Below are 21,909 nucleotides of genomic sequence, written 5' to 3' on the forward strand. Positions count from 1 at the left end.
CATCCTTTTGAAAACCTAGGACTTATGGGGGTGAATACATAAATTTTTCATACACAAAGTGGCTGATGGAATTTTAGACCACCTAAATTCGCTTCAGGGCTCAGAATCAATGTCTCCTCAACTATATAGTGTCACTTTTGTGATGATGTATTCTGGCATGACTTCCTGGTAATTGGCACATACCCAGAATTTTTAAAACAGTACTGTCCCTCCAGTTTTTGTTTAAAAGCCATCTTCAAAATGCTGATTCCTTTGCTTGGTTCTGCCTCTCTCATTTCTACATATAATCATGTTGCCTCAAAATTTTTGGATTATATCAATATAGTAGCAGGACAGCAAACACTGGTACACTATCGGTAGTTAAGAATGTGATCAACCTCTGTTATAAATCCTGTTGCTTAGAAGTTTATAATAAAAACCCACTAAGATAAACCCTCCACAGAAGATCTTAGAATGGAAATGAATTAGAAAGTTTTAATCAGATATTTCAGTATGAGAGTTAGATATTGTACATGCACATTGTTTTCAATTTCAAAGGATTTTAATGTAAATGCACGCCAGCAGACTTTTGTATTAGACTAGCTAACAAGCCATTACATGACTCCATATTAAGTATCCAATTTAACCTCTCACTCATAATTTAAATAAACCATGACGACTTGATTAGGATATTAATACAGTGCTATTAAAGAGTGCCAAAATGCAGATGTATGCAATTCCTTGCCTCAGCCAGGAAGATAACATTTAAAATCTGGTAGCACAAGTGTACTCAAAATCAGTGCATATTCAAAATACATATTAAACACACTGGTGCCCCCTTAAAAATTATGAAGGTACATCAGGGAAGTTGTATTCCTGTGACGATGTGTCTAGCTATAGTAATAATATATTCCCTATCATGAATCTTTTAAAGGCATAAATGTACATATCCCTGAACATGCAATTATACTAGATCATTCAAAAACACAAAGGGGCAAAGTCTGTTTTTTACATGATTTATAAATTTACACAGATAGATATATTTCTTTAAATAGTAAGGAGTGAAAAACTACATTTAAATTATGATTGTGAAAACAAAATTACAGAATGAAATCTTAAGGCTATGGAATATATTTTTCTAAATGAATATATATATCCTACTAGTTCTTAACAGCGAGATATCAAAGAGAAAATATAATCTTAAACATTTGACTACTGTCACTTTCTCTCCACAAGCACATTAACTAAAACTAAAGAGTCAACCTTACCTTAAAATTTTAAGTTCATGGTGGTATGGTAAATTTAACTCTTTTTAAAACTGCATATGGACATATATATCCCAGAAAAGTCAATATGCACAATAGTAAATCTGAAAAAATAGGCCAAAATCACAAAACTGAAGGTAGTCTATAAAGGCAATCAAGTTTCTTAAACCACCATGTATGCCTTTAAGTCTACAATTCACTGAGTAAAGTGTTCTACAATGGAAGACATGAAAAAGGTGTATAAATAAATAGCAGTCAATGGAAATTAAAGCAGCTATGATAGTTAGGCAAATGGATATATAGCAATAGAAATTTTAAAAACTGCATTAGAAGTAAATGTAACTGAAAGGAGCTTTTCCTTGTAATTATCCATTCTAAAGCCGTGCATGTTTTTAAATGCTGAAAAAACTTTCACTTCTTAAAACATGCATTTTGTCTTTTACAATTATAAATAAAATAGACTTACTGTTACACCTCTGTGAAAGCATTAATGAAATCAAGAACATAAGAAAAATATGCGTCTTCAAACCAGGGCATAATATCTTTTTGGGCAAGAATATTAAATTCTTATCAATTCCCTCATTTATAGTAGGCTCTGTTATAGGCAACTGAAACTGGTCATGCCAAGTTCAATTTGAAATTTCTATTAAGTCTTTAATTTTTAAAAGACCAACCAACCAAGATTTTAAGGACTGAGCTGAAGAGCACAGTTTATCAAGGATATTTTAGCAACATCAAACTTTCTGATCTGCTGCTGCTGCTTAAAATAAACAACATGTTGATGGTTCTGAAGAAGCCCAGTTATTCTTCTATTGCAGGGGACACATTGCAATAATAGCACAAGGAGAGGAAGGATTAAAATTCTAGAAAGCTTATACACACAGAGTTTAAAATTATGTGCTACATTTTGAAAACAGTACAGGTTTTTCCTCAAAACTTTTGTGAACTGAAAGCAACATTTAAATTCTAGCCATTGTATAAAGTCCTACTCAATTGTTCCAAAATTTTAAATTAAAACCAGCAGAGGTATTGTTTGGAGCCCAGCGGGAATTAAAATGTATTCATGCTTCTCTAAATTGTGTATGCACTGCCACCTAGAGGTTACAAATCAAAGAGTAAGCATTTTTAAGGAAAAAACAAAAGACTTGCCTACATCTGGAGTGAGACAAGATTGTCTAGACAGCTACACATGCATGCCCCAAGAACGTGGATGCCACATTTTTGCCAGAAGTTTCTAGAGGGTTCTGGGAACGAGGATCACACTTCCTCACAGTATCAAGCTCTTGGGCCCAAAGCCTCAATCTTGTCTCTCCAATTCTTCTATTACCCAGACTCCAAAAAAGTAGAAATACAGCATGGATCCTACAGATCTGAGAAAGCAAGCATCTCAAAGAACCTCATTCACAGATGGGTAACTTCAAAAAGCTACACTTCTGGGAGATTGCCAAGCAGTAGTACTGGCCCTGAGGAGGACGTAACTAAATAAAAATAGAATGAGTCTTCCAAATTGGTCATCAAACTGGAAGACGTATAGAGAGAGTCATGCTTCTTAGTTATGGAAATAGCTCCAGGTAGCAGTTCTACTATTATCTATTATAGAGATGTTTCTGAGACAAAATATAGTGGTTGCTTTAAATCTAGTACAATGTGCACTAAACTCGCTGGGAATGAAGACCCTTTGCAGGATCATGATATGTTTTGAAACAAAGTGATAACACTGTGTGTTTGTCTTCATTAAAACAGTTCGCTCAAATTACTACACTCAAGCTAACATAGCTCAAGTGAGAGCTGCCACATTGTGGCATAATACATGAGTTACACAGAGTGATTGGATAAGCATCTGACAAGTTGTGCTAACTCAAGCTTGTAGCTGCATCACCAATGCATTACTAGCGCAAGCATCAGTGGTATATGTGCTTCACAACCCATATTCTCTGAGGGTATGTTTACACTGCAGCTGGTAGTCTATCCAGCCAGAGTAGACCTATGCTAGTGTGTTCAAGTTAGCATGTTAAAAATAGCACTGTGGATATCACAGCTCCGACAGAGACTTAAACTAGCCTCTTGAGCTCAATCTCAGGGAGTCAAGTGGGCTTAAGAGCCCAAGCCACAATGTTTATATCACTAATTTTAGTGAGCTAACCCAAGCTCCACTAGTTTGAGTCTGTCTTCCCACACTGGGAGGTTTGTTTCTGGCTGCAGTATAGACATACCCTGATGGGCCAGCAAACTTGAGTTTAAAGAACCACTTAACTTGAGCTAGAGAATTCTGTGTGCGGATGGGAATTGGGTTAGGAATAACACTAGAGATATACCACGTGCTAACACTGCAGCAGAGACAAAGGCCTATGTAAGTGGTAATTTGAACCTTGGACGACCACTGTAGGCTACAAGCAACCTGGGGAACTTCCCGATGGGTTTTTAAAGGAGGGTGCCCTAGGCCCCAGGAAAGAAGGATTTAATTTTGCAACAGCACAAATTTACACAAGCTGACTGCTAACTACACTAATTTCATCAAGAATGACCATAAAACTAGAAATAATAAAAGAAACATATAGACCTGAAATCTGCAGGAGGAAGCTATATAGGTTTCAACTAGATGTTCAAGTTACTGGAAAGAACCAAGGGACAGGATGAATACATTGCTTCTTATGTAGCTTTGGGTCTGAAAGATCATTATCTGGGAAACACTCATGAGGCAACCCACAGGCAAAAGCATGTTAAGAGGTTCTGCTAAAGATATAGACTGTACCTGATACTTGTACAGATCCATGATAGAGTGTAACAGTATTCAAACTATTCCTTGCTTTTAACAGAAGATGAAATAGGAAACAGTGTTTCATTCTATTTCTACACTGGTATTGCCAGAAAAGGTTCTCATCTTTATAAAGAACTAGCTGTTGCTGTTGTGGGTTGCTTTTTTTCTTTTTTAAAACACAGCTTTCTCTAAGATACTTTTCAACCCACACAAACTACATTACTGTAGTAAAATACAAAAAACAGCGTTACTTACCAGTAACTGTTGTTCTTCGAGATGTGTTGCTCATATCCATTCCAATATAGGTGTGTGCGCATCCTGTGCACAGATTCCCGGAACTTTTTTCCCCTTAGCAAGCCCCGTAGGGTCGGCTCAGGCACCCCCTGGAGTACCACGCTCATGCCACGGTACATAGGGCGCCGCCAACCCTGCGAGCCCTCAGTCCCTTCTTTCTGCCAACTCCAGCAGCGGGGACGGATGGTGGGTGTGGAATGGATATGAGCAACACATCCCGAAGAACAACAGTTACTGGTAAGTAACCCTGTTTTCTATCTTCGAGTGATTGCTCATGTCCATTCCAATACAGGTGACTAAATAGCCATACCTTATAGGTGGGTAGGAGTCAGCGTTGAGCCGCCCTTGCCAGCACGGCTCTGCCGAAGCCTACGTCCTCTCTCACCTGCTGCACGATGGCGTAGTGGGATGTGAAGGTGTGGACTGGCGACCAGGTCACTGCTCTGCAGATGTCCTGCGGGGACACTCTTCCCAGGAAGGCCGCAGATGAGGCCTGGGCTCTGGTTGAGTGCGCTGTCACAGCTCCTGGAAGCAGCATCTTCGCCCGCTCGTAGCAGGTTTTAATACAGCTGGTGATCCAGCTGGAGATGCGCTGGATGGAGATAGGTGAGCCCTTCATCCGGTCCGCCACTGCCACAAACAGAACGGCCTGGTCTGCTCGATGTAGTAGTCCAGGGCTCGTCTGACATCCAGGAAGTGCCATCTCCGCTTCTCCTCCGAACCGTGCAGTTTAGGAAAGAACACGGGGAGGAAGATATCCTGGTTATAATGAAACTGAGACACCACCTTAGGCAGGAAAGCCGGGTGGGGTCTCAGTCGGACCTTATCTTTGTACAAGACCGTGTGGGGGGCTCCGAGATCAAAGCTCTTATCTCGGAGACCCTCCTAGCCGATGTAATGGCCACTAGGAAGGTTACCTTCCAAGAGAGGACGAACAGCGGGTATGTAGCCATGGGCTCGAAGGGTGGTCCTGTCAGCATGGCGAGGACCAGGTTTAAGTCCCAGGGAGGCACCGGGTCACGGACCTGGGGATATAGCCTTTCCACCCCTTTGAGGAACCTAGCTGACATGGGGTGTGAAAATAAGGATTTCCCTTCCATCGGCTGGTGGAAGGCCGAGATAGCCGCCAGTTGTACCCTGAGGGAGGCCAGAGCTAAGCCCTGGAGCTTCAAATGGAGGAGGTACTCCAAAATGGCCTGTATTGGCGAGGAGTTCAGTGGGATACACCGGGACTGTGCCCAACAGGTAAAACGCTTCCACTTGGCTCGGTACACCACCTGAGTGGAAGGTTTCCTGCTGCTGAGCAGGACCTGCTGGACTTGCATGGAACAGGCTCTCTCTCCCTCTGTCAGCCACAGTCTCCATGCTGTCAGGTGGAGGGAGTCCAAGTCCAGGTGGAGCAGGCAACCCTGGTCCTGGGAGAGCAGGTCATAATGCCTCGGGAGCGGCAGCGGCGTGGCTATGGACAGGTCGAGCAGCATGCTGTACCAGTGCTGCCTCGACCAAGCTGGGGCGATCAGTATCATGTCCGCCTTGTCTCTCTTGACCTTCAAGAGGACTTTGGGCAGCAGCAGAATGGATGGGAACGTATACATCAGGGTCCCCATCCAGTCTATAAGGAACGCGTCGGAGATGGAGCCCAGCTCACGACCCTGGAGCGAGCAGAACTTTGGGCACTTCCTGTTCCAGGACAACGCGAACAGGTCCAGTTGGGGAACACCCCACTTGCGGAAGATAAAAGCTATTACCTCCGGGTGTAGTGACCAGTCGTGCCGGGGTAGAAACGACCTGCTGAGGCGGTCCGCCTCGTTGTTCCTGACTCCCGGGAGGTGAGAGGCAGATATATGAAAGTCGTGCCTCACCGCCAAGTCCCAAAGTTGAATGCCCTCCTGGCAAAGAGCCAAGGAGCGCGCTCCCCCCGCCTGTTCATATAGAACATGGCTGCTGTATTGTCCGTGAGGACCTGTACCATCCTGCCCCTCAGGAATCTGAGGAAAACCTTGCATGCCAGGCGGACTGCTTTGAGCTCCCTGACATTGATGTGAAGGGACATCTCGCCTGGTGACCAGAGCCCCTGGGTGCTCAGGTTGCTGCTGACGTGGGCTCCCCACCCCACATCCGAGGCATCTGTGATCAGAGTCACTGATGGTGTCAAGTCTCTGAAGGGAACTCCCTTCGGTCCTTCCACCAGATTAGGGCAGTTAGTATCTGTGTGGGCACCGTGACCACCCTGTTCAGAGGGTGTCTAGCTGGGGCATACACGGAGGCTAGCCATGTCTGGAGAGGCCTGAGTTTGAGGTGAGCCAGCCTCACCACATACGTACATGCTGCCATGTGTCCCAGCAGCTGGAGGCAATGCCTGGCTGTTGTTGTGAGGGACCTGTGGAGATCGTCGATTATGGCAGCCATCGCCTCGTAGTGAGGCCATGGGAGGAAGGCTTTGGCCTGCGTGGCATCCAGTGTGGCACCAATGAACTCTATGCACTGCACCAGGGTGAGAACGGACTTCTGCCCGTTGATGAGCAGCCCCAGGTTGGTGCACACTGCGCACATGAGATCTAGGCTGTTCCTTACATGGGCCCTGGACTTATCCCAGATTAGCCAGTCATCCAGATATGGGAAAATCTGTACTCCCCTGCGGCGCAGATGGGCCGCAACTACCGCCATACACTTTGTAAATACCCTGGAGGTGGACGAGAAGCCAAAGGGTAGGGCCGAGAACTGGTAGCGACCACCAGCTACTACAAATCGGAGAAACCTTCTGTGCCCAGGGAGAATAGAGATATGAAAATATGCGTCCTTGAGATCGAGGGCAGCATACCAGTCCCCTAGATCTAGGGTAGGAATGATAGAGGCTAGGGAAACCATTCGGAACCTGAAGCATCTGATGAACTTGTTCAGACAACGGAGATCTAGTATGGGCCTCAGGCCCCCCTTGGCCTTGGGGATCAGGAAGTACCATGAGTAAAATCCCTTTCCTGTGGAGGAACCTCTTCTACAGCTCCTAGCTGGAGGAGGGAGCGGACCTCCTGTGTGAGGAGCTGCTCGTGAAAGGTGTCCCTGAAGAGGGACGGGGTGGGGGGAGGGATGGGGAGTCTGGAGGGAAGGCCGTCAGCTGGAGGGCATAGCCCCTGAGGACTCTACCGAGGACCCACTGGTCCAAAGTAATACTTTGCCAGTGGGCATAATACGGCCTGAGTCTGTGGGCAAAGGGCCGAGCGAGATCCAGGGGGAAAGGAAGAGTGTCACCCTCGTGCGCACCATCAAAATGGCTTTTTATTGTTTTGGGCCTTGCTTGGGCCTTGCTGGGGCCCCGCTGAAGAGCCCAAACGGTCATGGTGGTTAGGGGCCTGGAACCAATCCCGATCCCTCCTGGGCTTAGTGGGTCTGGGTGGCTGCCTCGGGGGAGGCTGAGGTTGCCGCTGTGCCTGAGGCCGAGACTGGTGCCTCGAGGCCCGTGGGGTGTAGAGCCCTAAGGATCGTAGTGTGGCCCTCGAATCCTTAAGGGCATGAAGCTTGTCATTGGTTTTGTCCGAGAAGAGGCCAGCACCATCGAATAGTAGATCCTGAATGGCTTGCTGGACCTCTTCGGACAGCCCCGATGACTGGAGCCAGGAGCAGCGGCGCATGACTATGGCCGAGGCCATAGCCCTGCTGGCAGAATCCGACGCACCACTAGCTATCTGCAAGGCCACTGCAGCGCCCTCCTCGATGACCATTGAGAAGTCCGCTGCTTGATCCTGAGGCAACACTTGGGATAGGATCTTAGCGAGCCTCTGCAGTGAGGACCAGAGGTTAAGATTATACCTCCCAAGGAGCGCTTGGTGGTTAGCGATCCTCAGCTGCAGGGTCGCTGTTGAGTAGACCTTGCAGCCAAACAGGTCTAACTTCTTTGAGTCTTTATTTTTTGGGGTGTTACCTTGGGCCCCCTGTCTGTCCCGCTGGTTGACCGCATCCACAACCAGTGAGCATGGATCAGGGTGATTGTATAAGTACTCAAACCCCTCAGTAGGCACATAATATTTTTTCTCGGTGCCCTTAGAGGTAAGGGCAACCGAGGCGGGGATCTGCCAGAGGGATTTAGCCAACTTTGAGTACCCTCTCATGTACTGGTAAGGCCACCTTGGAAGAGCCTGCCATCCCCGAGACACCGAAGAGGGGGTCCTCCTCCTCCTCCGTTAGCTCTTTCATCTCTAAGTTCAGGTTGCTCGCCACCCTCTTGAGCATGTCCTGGTGAGCTCTGAAATCGGGCAGTGGTGCCCTATGGTCCCAGGAGGCCACATCGTCCGGTGACGAGGAGGATTGAGGGAGGGGCCCCGTGGAAGGACCCTCCTCAGGATTTGATCCCTCCTCAGAGGGATGGCCCTTATCCGGCTGGCTCGGTGGGGGGGTGGTGGCTGGGCCACCGATGAGTGGACCGAGGTGGTGGCCTGGCCCAATTGCGTACCCCATGGCCCCCAATATGGCCACTGCCAAGGCCCCTGTGGCCATGCTGGAGCAGGCATCGGTGCCGACTGGGACACCTGGTGGTGGGACCTGGACCCGGAGCCGCTGGACCTCCGCTTACTTCCCCTGACAGGAGAGCAGCTCCTGGAAGAGGATGACGATGATGAACGCCGGTGCCGTCGTCTACAGTGCCGATGTGGAGAAGAGCTGCTGTTAGAACTTGAGCGTCTCCTCTGTCCCGACGTTTTCCGGCGACACTTCCCATCCTGGGACTGGGAGCGGTGCCAGCACATGGAGCGGGAGCGCGTGGAGCAGGACCAGCTGCGAGGTGCCGAAGCCACCGGTGCTGAAGCCGCCAGGGCCGATGGTCGACTGGTGTCAGAAGGCACTGGGATCCACACAGGGCTAGGTGCCGGGGATCAAGACCAGTGCCGTGTGTCAGTTGATGGTGCATGGTGCCGAGCTGGGCTCTCCATGGAAGAATGAAAGCTGGAGCTGCGACCCCTGCGTGAGCCTCTGGACCGCCCTCGGTGCCGTAGTGTCGAGGAGCTCGACAACTCAGTGCCGGAGCCGGGAGGGGAGCCCGCACTCTCTACCCTCCTCGACCATCTGGGGGTAGACTTGGACTCCTGTCTCCACCAACCACCAGAGCCACCCAGCGCAGGTTTACCCCGAGACGCCGGTCCCCTCGGCCGAGGGGGGGGACGGAGGTGTGGGCAGGCCCATGAGGGCGCGTGCTGCAGCGAACACCTCTGGCGTCGACAGTCCCTGCAGGGGAGCTACCGCACTCCACAGAGTCGGGGAAGGCTCACTGCATGGAGATGCTGGTACCGGAGTAATTTCGACGGCACGTGGCTGGGGCATCTCCTGACTCCCCCCAGGCTGGGTGGGTGGTGCGGGGGAGTCTTGGCGCGCGGTGTCCTTTCCTTTGCGGCCCTTCGGTGCCGGGCCCTGGAGCGATGAGGTTGGTGCCGAAGGAGCGGTGCACACCGAGGAGATGCTCGGTGCCGCGGGGGAACACGCCGGTTAGGAGTCTGGTCGTAGTGCAGACTCCATAAGGATAGCCTTCAGGCGTGCATCTCTCTCCTTTTGAGTGCGAGGCTTGAAGGCTTTATAAATGCGACATTTGTCCTTGCGGTGCTGCTCTCCGAGGCATCGGAGGCAGTGATCGTGAGAGTCACTCACGGGGAAAGCCTTGGCACATGCGGTACAGGCTTTGAAGCCGGTTGAGCCAGGCATGGCCCAACCTGAAAACCCCTGAAGGCTATCTATCTAACTTAACTACTAACTACAACTACTTAACTCTAATTAACAGTGAACAGTCTATTACAACAGATCTGTAGAGAACAAAGTGGATGCTACTTGCTAAGCAAGAGGCAAACGTTCCAGCAACCGTCAACGGGCGGAAAGAAGGAACTGAGGGCCCGCAGGGTCGGCGGTGCCCTATGTACCGCAGCATGAGCACGGTACTCCAAGGGGCACCTGAGCTGACTCTACGGGGCTTGCTAAGGGGGAAAAAGGTTCCGGGAATCTGTGCACGGGGCGCGCACACACCTATATTGGAACGGATATGAGCAATCACTCAGATAGAATGTCAATTGAAGCTTAATTTGCATTAAATCGTATTTGGCATTACTCAAAATGTTAGTAGATAAATCTAATAAAGTAACTCTTGTGTTTTATCTTCTATAAGTAATTCATACTTACAATGGTTCTTCCCTCTCAGTTCTCTTACTGACATGTAGATCTTCCTGTTCCTTCATTTTATCTACAGCTTGTGCTTGCTTTTCAATCTCATTAAAACTCTTGCTGCTCACTTTCTGGGCTCCCAAGCCACCTTTTTTGGCACCAAGCTTTATTAAAAAAAAAAAAAAAAAAAAAAAAAAGCTTTAAATCTATAGATAAACTATATTAACTATCCAATGGTTTAGTATATTTTGAAAGATGAATCAAATACTGTACCTGATTCCACAGAATCTGGAATCAGTAATAAAAATTCAGAGAGGAGAAACCCATACAGCATGTTTTTTTATGTTCCTAAAAGCCACTCTCAGCCCCCATTAGAAGGCCTTTGATTGTCAAGAACTTATTTAGTCTCCCAAACAGCAGTTAAACTGCAGCAGGTTCATCAGGTTGTGTCAGATCTTGTTACTATTCAGTAATGCTGTACTGAATACCATAAAATATAAAGGAGTCTAAGATGCTATTGGAATATGAGCCTTTTACTGCAATTTCCTGTCTCTCATATGCTTAGTTTCTCAACCTTACCATTTCATTAATGTTAGTTTTTGCATTAAATTTATCTATATCCATTTAAAAAAATATCAAAGTACAAAGGACAGAAGATTTTTTTGAGGTGGAGGGAGGGAGGGAATATAAAAATACTCTTGTAAAAAGTCTTAGGCCTTGCTCCTCTAATTCACTTAATGTAGGTGTACCCATGAGCCAAAGCACAGTTCCACTGGCTTCAATGGCAGTGCACCTGCATACAGTGATTTGCAAGATTGGGGGGCAAATGTGAAATATACCTGAATTCATTAACCTAATAAAATACATACACAAAGTAAATTCTGCACTTGGGTGTGTATACGAAATGTCTATTGAATTCAGTTAATTGTATATGTATATCCAGATTCAGTAAGTGCTCAGTATTATTGTATCAAGTCAGGAAATGACTTATTTGTGATAAAGTACTCCATACCACAATACTACTAATAAACATTTAAACAACTGCACCTGAACAAGAGTTTAGAAGACAATTTTGTTTATAAAGTTGTTGGATATTTTTTCATATTTTGTCATTTTCTAATTTGTTTTAGTGATGCAAATTGTTACTGATACAAAACAGTAATCCCACAGAACACACATAAAAAAATTCTGTGCTGCAGTTTAAATACTTTGTAAATTCTACAAAATGATATAGGCCAAAATATGCATTAATTACAAACTTACCCCCTTTTTAGCTTGATTTGACTTCTTTTTGATAATGGAGGTGCCCTCTGCAAAGATTAACAACCATTACTTTGGCATATAACTTTACATTTATCCAATACTTGCAGATGCATATTTCCACAATTTAAGTGCTGAAGTATAAGTTTTGCAGTTCATTCTGCTGCCTTAGAATATTGCAATTTCTACATGAAGAAATTTGGAAATAAGCTGTATTACTATCCTTTAATGTATCTTGTTTTCCTGTTTGTTTGTGTTTACAATTTATGGCTACACTTTCAGACCTAGGTGTCTAAAATTAGACTCCTAAATTGGAACAAAGAATGTGTCAAACTGGATCAGACTCAGACACAAGGTTCAGTATCTTGTCTCCAACAATCGACAGGCAGACGGACACTGATTTTTGTGGATGCTCAGCCTGTCTGAAAATTAGGTGATTTATAATCTATACTTAAACACCTATTTTTTAAAATTTATTTTAATATATATTATATTTTAGACTGAAAGTACTCAGCCCCTTTGAACAGTGACTGCTTTTATTTAAGTGCATAAATATGGATTTAGGAGCCTAACTTTAGGCACCTAGGTACGAAAAATTTCAGCCATAGTGTATAATACTAAATTTTGAGATGTGGAAATGAAGTGAAGTTACTTTGCATAATGTCTATCAAAACCCCTAAAATGTAGATTTGTTAATAAGACGTTAATAAAACACAGTGAAGAAAATGTTGTACTTGCTCAGTGATGGACACGTTAAGCTAAAGCATATAACTTCCATAACAGGAATTTTCAAATTATTCTCACTATAATAGTTCATAGCTTCCAATGACTGTGTATAATGTGACATCAGTGTAAACTCTAAATTAGTTGGAAGCCATCTTACATGACAGAGAATTACAGGCAATAGGTTATCTTGCATTGTTCAATAACTACAAAAGCATTCAGTTTATTTCCGTGGCATATATTCCTTGAAATATGCAAAACATGTACCCTAAGGCACACTACTCTTCCTTAAACTTAACTAAGTACTAACAAATAATTTGCAACTATGAACTGAAACGCACTTTGAGCAAAGATCTCAAATCTGAATATAATAACAGTACTTTCATAATAACTTGGATTTACTTTAAGGATACTGGCGCTGGAGGTGTAATTTCCACCTTGTGTAGATCTCTGAAACTTTAACTACACGCTCGGACCAGCTAGCCTGTCCTGCTGCCCATGGAGCCGTGGCTATGCTGCTATTTTCAATGCACTAGTTCAATAAGAACAAGTGCAGATACATCTATCCGAGCTGGAAATTATACCTCTAGCTCCATTAGACGTACATGCAGAGATTATACTTTTGGAAGCTGTGCCATGTTTTACTACATAATTGCTGCTTTTATGTTTTATTAACTGCATATATGTCTCCAGCTCCAAATAATGCTGTGAAGATTTGTTTAATAAAGTCATTTTTTGCCTACTATTTTTCTATGTATACAATCTGCAGCAGAATCTGCACCTCTCAATAATGAGGACACTCAGATATATTTGGATGGGAGAATGAATCTGCCTGTCCTATACACTAGACAATTTCCAACTCATAAACAAACCCAACTTTAAATAATACTAGCTTGGATCATCCTTTCCTGTGGGGGAAAAATATTGTTTCTGTTGAAGGGATAAGCCACAGGAACTACTCCTGCAAACGTGGCAGACTCTGAGTGATCCACAACAGCCAGTCCACCTACACAAAACCTAGTGCCTCTGTATCCCCTTCTTTCTCTCCCTGGTAGCCTCAACTGTATTATCTTTTTTGCCTAAGCTACATGGGGCTGGATAATGCATATGCCTTTGGTTGGGTCCCATTCTTCCCCCACCCCTCATAGTGTACATTTCCTCACTCTTTTGTGCACCCAAGAAATGCAGAGAGACTTTATTGGAAGCGAGGACGGAGGCTGATGTTATGGAGATGTTAACTGCTGCCCCTCTTGTGTATATACATGTGTGTGTGTGATGGGAGGCAGAGGGGGGACAAACATCTGTGGGTGGAGAGTCCTCTCCATGGGTGAACGCATGAGAAATGATTTGGGCTAGAATTTGTTTGAGTCACTTGCTCTTGTACTACAGCTTTCCATTGCAATACGTTTCTTTCTGTAAACATGTACTGAATGCAACATTCCCCATTTCAAGATGATCCCTTTCAACTAGTAACTGTTCTGTTATTACTGACTTATTTAGCTTTTAAGTTCATTAGGACAGGGATCATGTCTTTAAATTTGTGAAATGCCATGTACATCTAGGATTAAAAAATTTTATGTAATAATTGCTCTACTCTTGACATCAGAATGCCATTTTCACTCAGCATGAAGGGACAGACACTTTTCCCTATGTGAAAACCATCATTTTAATAATGAGATACTAAAATTGTCATAAAAACTATAACATACTTCTGGGAATATTTTCTTTCATTTCTAGAAAATTGAGTTTCTTTTGTTTATCCTATAATTATTTATTATTATATGCTGTAGGATACAGCTCTGCAACGTTACTTAAATTATGAACTCTAGATGTTAAAAATGTGTATTATTTTTCTGCAATAAACTAGAAAATGTTTTAAAACTAAAAATTATTGCTGGAAAGAGAGCAAAATTATGTTTAAGACAGACAAGCCTATTAAGGAAACACATGTTTGCTTAATGTAAATAGCAGGCCATGAATCACAGTACGATGCTCTATTCCACCTGTCTGCTTAAGTGTTGAACCTGAAGCAGCCCAACAGGAGGTCTAAAACATTAATGATCACCTTTGTTAGGTGCGATGCCTGCAGCATTTAAATTCAGCAAGTCGGCTAAAATGAGAGATAAAAACAAAGAGCACTGAGTAAAAATCACTTTTTAAGTGTTATACATTGTTTAACAGAAACAGCTGAATTGACATGTTATATTACAAGTTAATCTGTTTCAGCTAGCCCATGTGTATAAATATTAAAATAAGACTTGCACATTTCTTCCCAACCCAACATTCTTTAATAACGTATACTGGAGTAAAATATATTGGTAATCTATCTATTTAGGGCTATTACCTAATGCAGCTTTTGGTGAGACACTAAGGCAATCAACACTTGGTCCATGCTCTGGTCCACCTAAAAATGTAAAAAATATTGAGAACAACAGAAGCATTTTTATTAGGATGTTTTGAACAGCTTGCGTATTCAGAAAAGTTTTTTTTAAGATAACTTTCCTACACACAATCTTAAATCTGGTTCTCCCTTCCTTTCCCTGTAATTTTTTGTATTTGCACAAATTTTGTATTTGATGTGCATATAAAATTACATTTCTACTGCAGTAACATTACCAGTGACTCTCAAAACTGCAGGTGGAAGGGATATTTCAATGACATTCAGATAATTTGTATGTGACTGTAACTGCTCAAAATTCCAGTGTCTGTCTCGGGCTGTAAAACCTGAAAACTAGAAGCTTGAAATATGTTTGGAACATACAAAAGTAAAAATTATCAAATTCCAGAGACTCAAGGTAGAAAATTTTGGCTCATATGTTATTTACAAGAATGTAACCAAATATGGCAAAACCAGAATGATACAATGAGGAAAAATATATTTGAGCAGAATTGGTCTTAAACACTATTTAAAACTGGTTCAAGTTAACATGTTTTCCTTGGCCAGCAGGACATGGCAGCCTACAGCACTTAGTAGGAAAAGAAATGTAATGGATGGTTCATATAGACCAGACAAACTGAGTTAATCCTGAGTCATTTCTAAATCGTATTTAAAGCCAATTCTGCTAACATGGTTTAGTTTTCAATATAAATAGGGCTTAAGTCTCTGGCTGAGTTATGGGTCATTGTCTGCATTCTTAAAATACAGAATTCAGATTTGTAGTGTTACAAAAAAAAATAAAGCACTGTTAATTTAGATAATAATAATACTTTTTGTGAGTTCAGATACAAAACAAAAATGGGAAAATATCTATTGATATTACTATTAACATTCTTATTTGTGTATTTCACGTAACAAATGTGAAATAAAATAAAAATCTTCGATAACTAAGCTGCTATTTGACTTATGAGGAAAAACCCTCAGGTAACCTAGCAACACCAAATTTTAATCTACTAGTAGCCTATAAACTGCTAACTAATGATTAAATAACTTTAAAAGTTGAAATACACTCTATGATTTAGTTATTAAAATGACTTTCTGATGTAAAATTTAGTTAGCTTTCAGTAATTCCCAACTTGACCAAGTCTAATGGACCCTTCAAAAGATCAAATCTGGCCCAACGAGTTTCAAATTAAATTTGAGTTTATATTAAGTGCCTTTAACAATACCTGTAGTCCTTTACCTTACAGCATGACCTGGCTCCACAGTATTCCCTACCTACCCAAAGGCTTCTTAAATTATTACCAGCAGAACACAATTACTAACATAGTGAGTAGCTGGTACTGTTATAATAAATAGGATATAAACTAAAATCAACACAAAGATTAACTTAATTTATTGTTAATGGAGGATGAACCATACCTTCATTAAATTCTGGAATGATGTCTGAAGAACCCTCCTTTAGAAAAACTGGCTCTGGTTGTGATGATGCCCATTCTGTACTATTCACCTGCAACAGGAAAAGGAAGTTACTAAATAAAAATGCTCAGAAAATAAAATGCATTAAGTAAAATACAAATAGTATCTGCATTGACTAAGTAAGCCAGTGACTGATCTTAGCATTTTCAGTACCACACATTTTGGGGTAACTTGGATTTGATTTCTCAGCTTATAGCTAGTTTTTGTTTAAAAATTTGCCCTCAATTAGTAATGATTTTTTCCTTGTTAAATAGGTGCAAACATAATTTGCAAACCACATAGAGGAGTAATTAAATTTACCAGAAACAGCTGTTTCTAACAAAGATATGCACTAATGGCCTGATTTTTCATAAGGCACTGAGCATCTGTAATCTCCCATTTATTTCAATGTGCTTGGAGGGACGGGGGTTCTCAGCACTTAAAAATTAGGGTATAATTGTTTTATTATATTTTATAGTATTTTGGTAGTTATTCCACACTGGTTATTCCACTTTGACCAAGATGATGATATGCTACAGAAAAATCTGAACAGTTTATTTACTGCTCTACCCACAACCTCTTCCTTTCTCTGCAGTCTTGCATCTCCAACTCTCTTAACATTTCATTTTGGACAGTGAGATGCCATCTCATCTCTTCCTGCCAAACTCTGTCTTCTCCTTCATGATAAATAATTTCACTATCCTCCCACCAGCCAGGCTTGCAACTTTGGCATCATTTATTATGCTCTCTCCCCACAATATACCTGTCACCAACTCCTGCTTATTTTTCCTTTACAACTCAAATTCATCCTTTCCTACAGCACTATTGTCAAAATCCTTTTCCAGGCCCTGGTTATCTCTTGCCTTGACTACTGCCAACCTGCTCCTCTTTGGAGTCCCTCCTTTACAGGCCATCCAAAACCTTGCTGTGAAAATCATCTCTTTCTCCCTCTCAGACCATGTCACTTCATTATTTAAATTATTTTACTGGCTTCCACATCAAGTTCCAGCTTCGGGTCCTCAGCTTCAAGGATCTGTACAACTCCCGTCTCACCCACAACTCTATTTCACTGTTGTCATTTCTTGCTCTCTTCTTTGGTTCTGCTCAAGTATTCCTCTTAGCCCCTTTCTCCCATGTTTGTTTTCACATCATCTTCTATGGTAACTTTTATGCTTAGAAGTCTTCCACTTATTTTGCACTCGCAGGAAGGATTGTTTTGTCACTAAGATACTGAATCTAAATTCAGAATAGCTAGGTTCAATTCTTGGCTTTGTCACAGAATTCCTGGGTGATGCTGGGAAAGCAACTTAAACTCTGTGCCTCAGTTCTCCATCTATAAAATGAGGATATACTTACCTACGTCACAGAAATATAAGGATAAATTTATTAATGTTTGTGAGACACTCAGATACTAATGGTGATGGGGAACCACAAATCATGCAGCCTGATAGATCTGAATCCCATCTTAAAATTCACAACTTCTGTGAAGCCTTATAAATACAATAAGAATTAATTTAAAAATAATTTTAAGTGAAAATTGAGAAAAAATATGAAAGAATTGCTTTCCACTAAAACTGCCCATTACTTACTGCTAACATCTCTCTCTCCTTAAACTCCCCAAAAAAACTATCCATTGCAGTCCTGTCATTTTCATTGTTTTTTTTAATTACTTTAGCTTGTAAACACCCAAGCATAGACTTTTTATTTGCCTATAAAGCACTGTGCAAGCCAGGATGCTATCACAACAACTTTAATACCAGTGTTGATAAACTGGTAAGGAATGAGCATTTTGCATACCAAGGGCTGGTCTGTCAATATAGAATCACAGAAATGTAGGACTGGAAGGGACCTTGACAGGTCATCTAGTCCAATGGTTCTCAACCTTTTCCTTTCCTCTCTCAACATGCTATAAAAACTCCTGAGCTCTGCGCTTCAGTCAGGGGGGAAGGGTCTTCGGGCTTAGGCAAAGTTTGACCTCTATTTGAGAGGTGCAGAGCCCGAAAGGGTTCAGGCCACCTCCACCCCCCGACTCACCTCAGCAGGCCACCCAGCCTATCTGGGATTCGGGGGCACAACCAAAAACTATAACTCAAAGGGGGGGTTCAGCTCAAAAAGTTTGAAAATGGCTCAGGGTGTAGGGAGGAAGTTGCTAGGGGCTGTGTGCAGGCAGGAGTAGCTCAAAGTGCAGAGAGAGGCAAAGCTAGGGGTGTGTGCAGAGAAGATGGTATCTCAGGGTGCAGGGAGAGGGGTAGCTAGGGACGGTGTGCAGGCAGCCCTTGGGGTGCAGGGAGGGCTCTGCCAGCCCAGTTCCCCTGTCTGGGCGGCTCTTACCAGCTGTGCGAGCAGTCAAAGGGGGATGAGAGCTGAGGAGCAGACACAGCCTCAGGCACCAGCAGCAAAAGGAGCAGACAGGGGAGTGCCGCAGCCGACTGCTCCATGGCACGATCAAGAGCAGCAGCAGCCCTGCACTGCCCGGCTTCTGGCCTCCAACCTGGCCAGGGAGTGAGGCCTGATGGGGAGAAAGGAGGAGGTGGGGGTGTGTGGGAGTTGCCTCGGGCCTGCCCCACTCTGGTTATGGCACTGCAGTTTGGGGGGGGCAACACCCCACCCCCCCGTGTCTTCCCCAAACTCCACCCATGGGATCGGGGCACTGGGTCTTGCAGACCCGCTGCCGGGGCCACAGATCCCTAGTTGAGAACTGCTGATCTAGTCCAGTCCCCTGCACTGAATCAGGAGAAAGTATTATCTAGACCATCTCTGATCGGTGTCTGTCTAACCGGTTCTTAAAAACCTCCAATGATGGAGATTTCACAACCTCTCTAGGCAATTTGTTCCAGTGCTTAACTACCTTTATAGTTAGGAAGCTTTCCCTAACATCTAACCTAAATCTCCTTTGCTGCAATTTAAGCCCATTATTTCTTGTCCCGTCCTCAGTGGATAAGGAGAACTTATTGCCCTCCTCTTTTTAACAACTTCTGTGTACTTGAAACCTGGTATCAATCTTTTCTTCTCTATAAAAAAAAAAAAACAACCAATTTTTCCAATCCTTCCTCGTAATGTTATGTTGTCTACACCTTTAATCATTCTTGTTGCTCCTCTGGGCTTTCTCCAATTTGTCCGAATCTTTCCTCAAGAGTAATGCCCAGAACTGGACACAACACTGCAGTTAGAGTGGAAGAATTACTTGTGTCTTGCTTACAACGTTGCTGCTAATACATCCCAGAATGATGTTCGGTTTTTTTGCAACAGTATTACATGGTTGACTCATATTTAGTTTGTGATCCCCTATAGCCCCCAGGTCATTTCTGCCTCTCCCAGGCAGTTATTTCCCATTTTATATTTGCGCAATTGATTATTCCTTCCTAAGTGTAGTACTTTGTGTTTGTCCTTATTGAATTTCATCCTATTTATTTCAGACTATTTATCCAGTTTGTCAAGATCATTTTGAATTCTAACCTTGTCCTCCAAAATGATTGCAACCCCTCCCAGCTTGGTATCCTCTGCAAACTTTATAAGTGTACTCTCTATATCATTATCCGAATCATTTTTGAAGATATTGAATAGAATCAGACGTAGCATAGAACCCTGCAGCAGCCCACTCAATATGATCGTCCAGCTTGACTGTGAACCATCGATAACTACTCTCAGAATACGCTTTTCCAACCACATTATAATAGGTTCATCTAGGCTATATTTCTCTAGTTTGTTTATGAGAAGGTCATGTGAGACAGTATAAAAAAACCTTACTGAAGTTAAGATATCACACCTATTGCATCCTATCATCCACAAGGTCTGTGCCCCTATCAAAGAACGATATTAAGCTAGTCTGACATGATTTGTTCTTGACAAATCCATGTTGACTGTTACTTACCACCTTATTTTTAGCTAGGTGCTTACAAATTGATTATTTGCTCCATTATCTTTCCATACAGAAGTCAAGCTGACTGGTCTATAATTCCCTGGTTTGTTCTTATTTTCCTTTTTATAGAGAAGTACTATATTTGCTCCTTTCCAGTCCTTTGGGATCTCTCCATCCTCCAAAAGTTTTCAAAGATAATCACTAATGGCTCAGAGTTCTCTTCAGCCAATTCCTTAAGTATTCTAGGATGCATTTCATCAGACCCTGCTGACTTGAACACATCTAACTTGTCTAAATGATTCCTAACTTGTTCTTTTCCAGTTTTAGTCTCAGATCCAACTCATTTACATTGATACTTGCTATGTTAGTCATTCAATCATGGCTAACCTTTCTGGGGAAAGCAAAGAAAAAAGTAACAAATTCAACCATTGCTGTGTTTTCTCTTACTGTCTTTCCCTTTTCATTAAGTAACATGCTTCAACCATCTGAAATGTTCTTTGTCTCTTTGGGCAATATATTATGGCAATACTTGAATCTTATTAACAGGCTGTAATTGTATTAGAAATCTTCGTTTCGTTACAAAGTTTTAGTAACATTGCTTTTAATAATATTAAGCTGCTACAAATTTAAGATCAGAGGTGCTAGAATTGCCTTCCAGTCCAGGCATCTGGATTCTTCTGTTACCATACTTCCCACCCTACTGAAGCTCTAATAACTGAACTGAATATTGCTTCTATCACTTCCATGTGAAATTGCAGAAATGTGCATCAGGCACAGATGAAGTGAGGTAGACTAAATTTCAGCTGCAAAAGAGAACTAAAACTAATGGAGAATAGTGACAGCATGAAGTATAATACTTTAGCTCTGATAAAGATCAAATAGGTATTCTGAAGATTCTATTTTTTCAGGGAAATTTCCACTTACAAATATTTGCTAGGAACTATTGAGCCCTTATTGATTTACCATACATGTATGGTACATTTAATTAATTATAATGTTTTAATCTCCTTTGATAAATTTACTGTGCCTAAAAGTACAAAATCTATGGATCACAAAATAAATAGGCAAGTAGCTTCAATCCAAACTGTGGTCAGACTAGCATCCTTCTTATAAAAAAATTTTATTTTAGAGATTAGCATCTAACTGTCTTAAATTATACATTTAACAACACTGAGAAATAAGCACTTGAAAAGACTAATGTAAGAATAATGTACAGCATATACTATACCTCATGAGAAGCATGCGACGCAAAAAAATCCTCCTCTTTGCGTTGAGGTGATACAGGGGGAATTCCACTGCCATCTATCCACAACTACAATAAAACATTTGATAAGACATTATATGAATATATTTGATACTTTTTCCAAATATGTAGGACAAAAAAGAAAAAAAAAATTTTTTTTAAATTGAGACTTAAATTGATCTTTGGCATACTGACAATGCCGGATTCCTGACACAGCCTTTTACGCCAAACACAACAAATTTAATTTTCCACACTGTCTGCCATCCCAGTCCAGTAACTGTCCAAAAGCTCCCTTTTCCCACTCGTTACATGAAGTATTGAAACAGTCTTTTAACCTTTTTAATAAAAGCAAGAATTAAAAAATGTCCCTTTAAGTGTTGATGTAGTACTTTCAAAACCTGAACTGTAAAATGTAATGAAAATGTAACATTTGACTGAGATTAAATTTTAACAAACACACTTTGGACTAAACAACTAATAAAAATAGGTTGTAAAGTTTCAACAATTTGATTCATATTCAACATGCCTTATACCATGTACCTATATATGCCATACTCT

General features: G+C 42.4%; 1 protein-coding gene across 3 annotated transcripts in view; it reads right to left on the reverse strand.

Annotated features, from left to right (window-relative positions):
• The window catches only part of ARFGAP3 (ADP ribosylation factor GTPase activating protein 3), a 75,332-nt gene that overhangs the window by 35,533 nt on the left and 17,890 nt on the right, over positions 1-21,909 (reverse strand). For 2 of the 3 annotated variants that reach the window (XM_067559312.1, XM_067559314.1), the window contains 6 exons: positions 21,337-21,420; positions 16,214-16,301; positions 14,759-14,818; positions 14,480-14,524; positions 11,695-11,741; positions 10,450-10,595 (listed from right to left, as the gene is read on the reverse strand). In XM_067559312.1, coding sequence (XP_067415413.1) covers positions 10,450-10,595; positions 11,695-11,741; positions 14,480-14,524; positions 14,759-14,818; positions 16,214-16,301; positions 21,337-21,420 — 470 coding nt within the window. The remainder of the gene's footprint in view (positions 1-10,449; positions 10,596-11,694; positions 11,742-14,479; positions 14,525-14,758; positions 14,819-16,213; positions 16,302-21,336; positions 21,421-21,909) is intronic. The other variant, XM_067559313.1, reaches the window with a different exon arrangement.

This window comes from Emydura macquarii, unplaced genomic scaffold, assembly GCF_026122565.2.
Source record: "Emydura macquarii macquarii isolate MOO-44397 ecotype Brisbane River unplaced genomic scaffold, CSIRO-AGI_Emac_v2 contig_2205, whole genome shotgun sequence".
NCBI classification, from domain to species: Eukaryota; Metazoa; Chordata; order Testudines; family Chelidae; genus Emydura; species Emydura macquarii.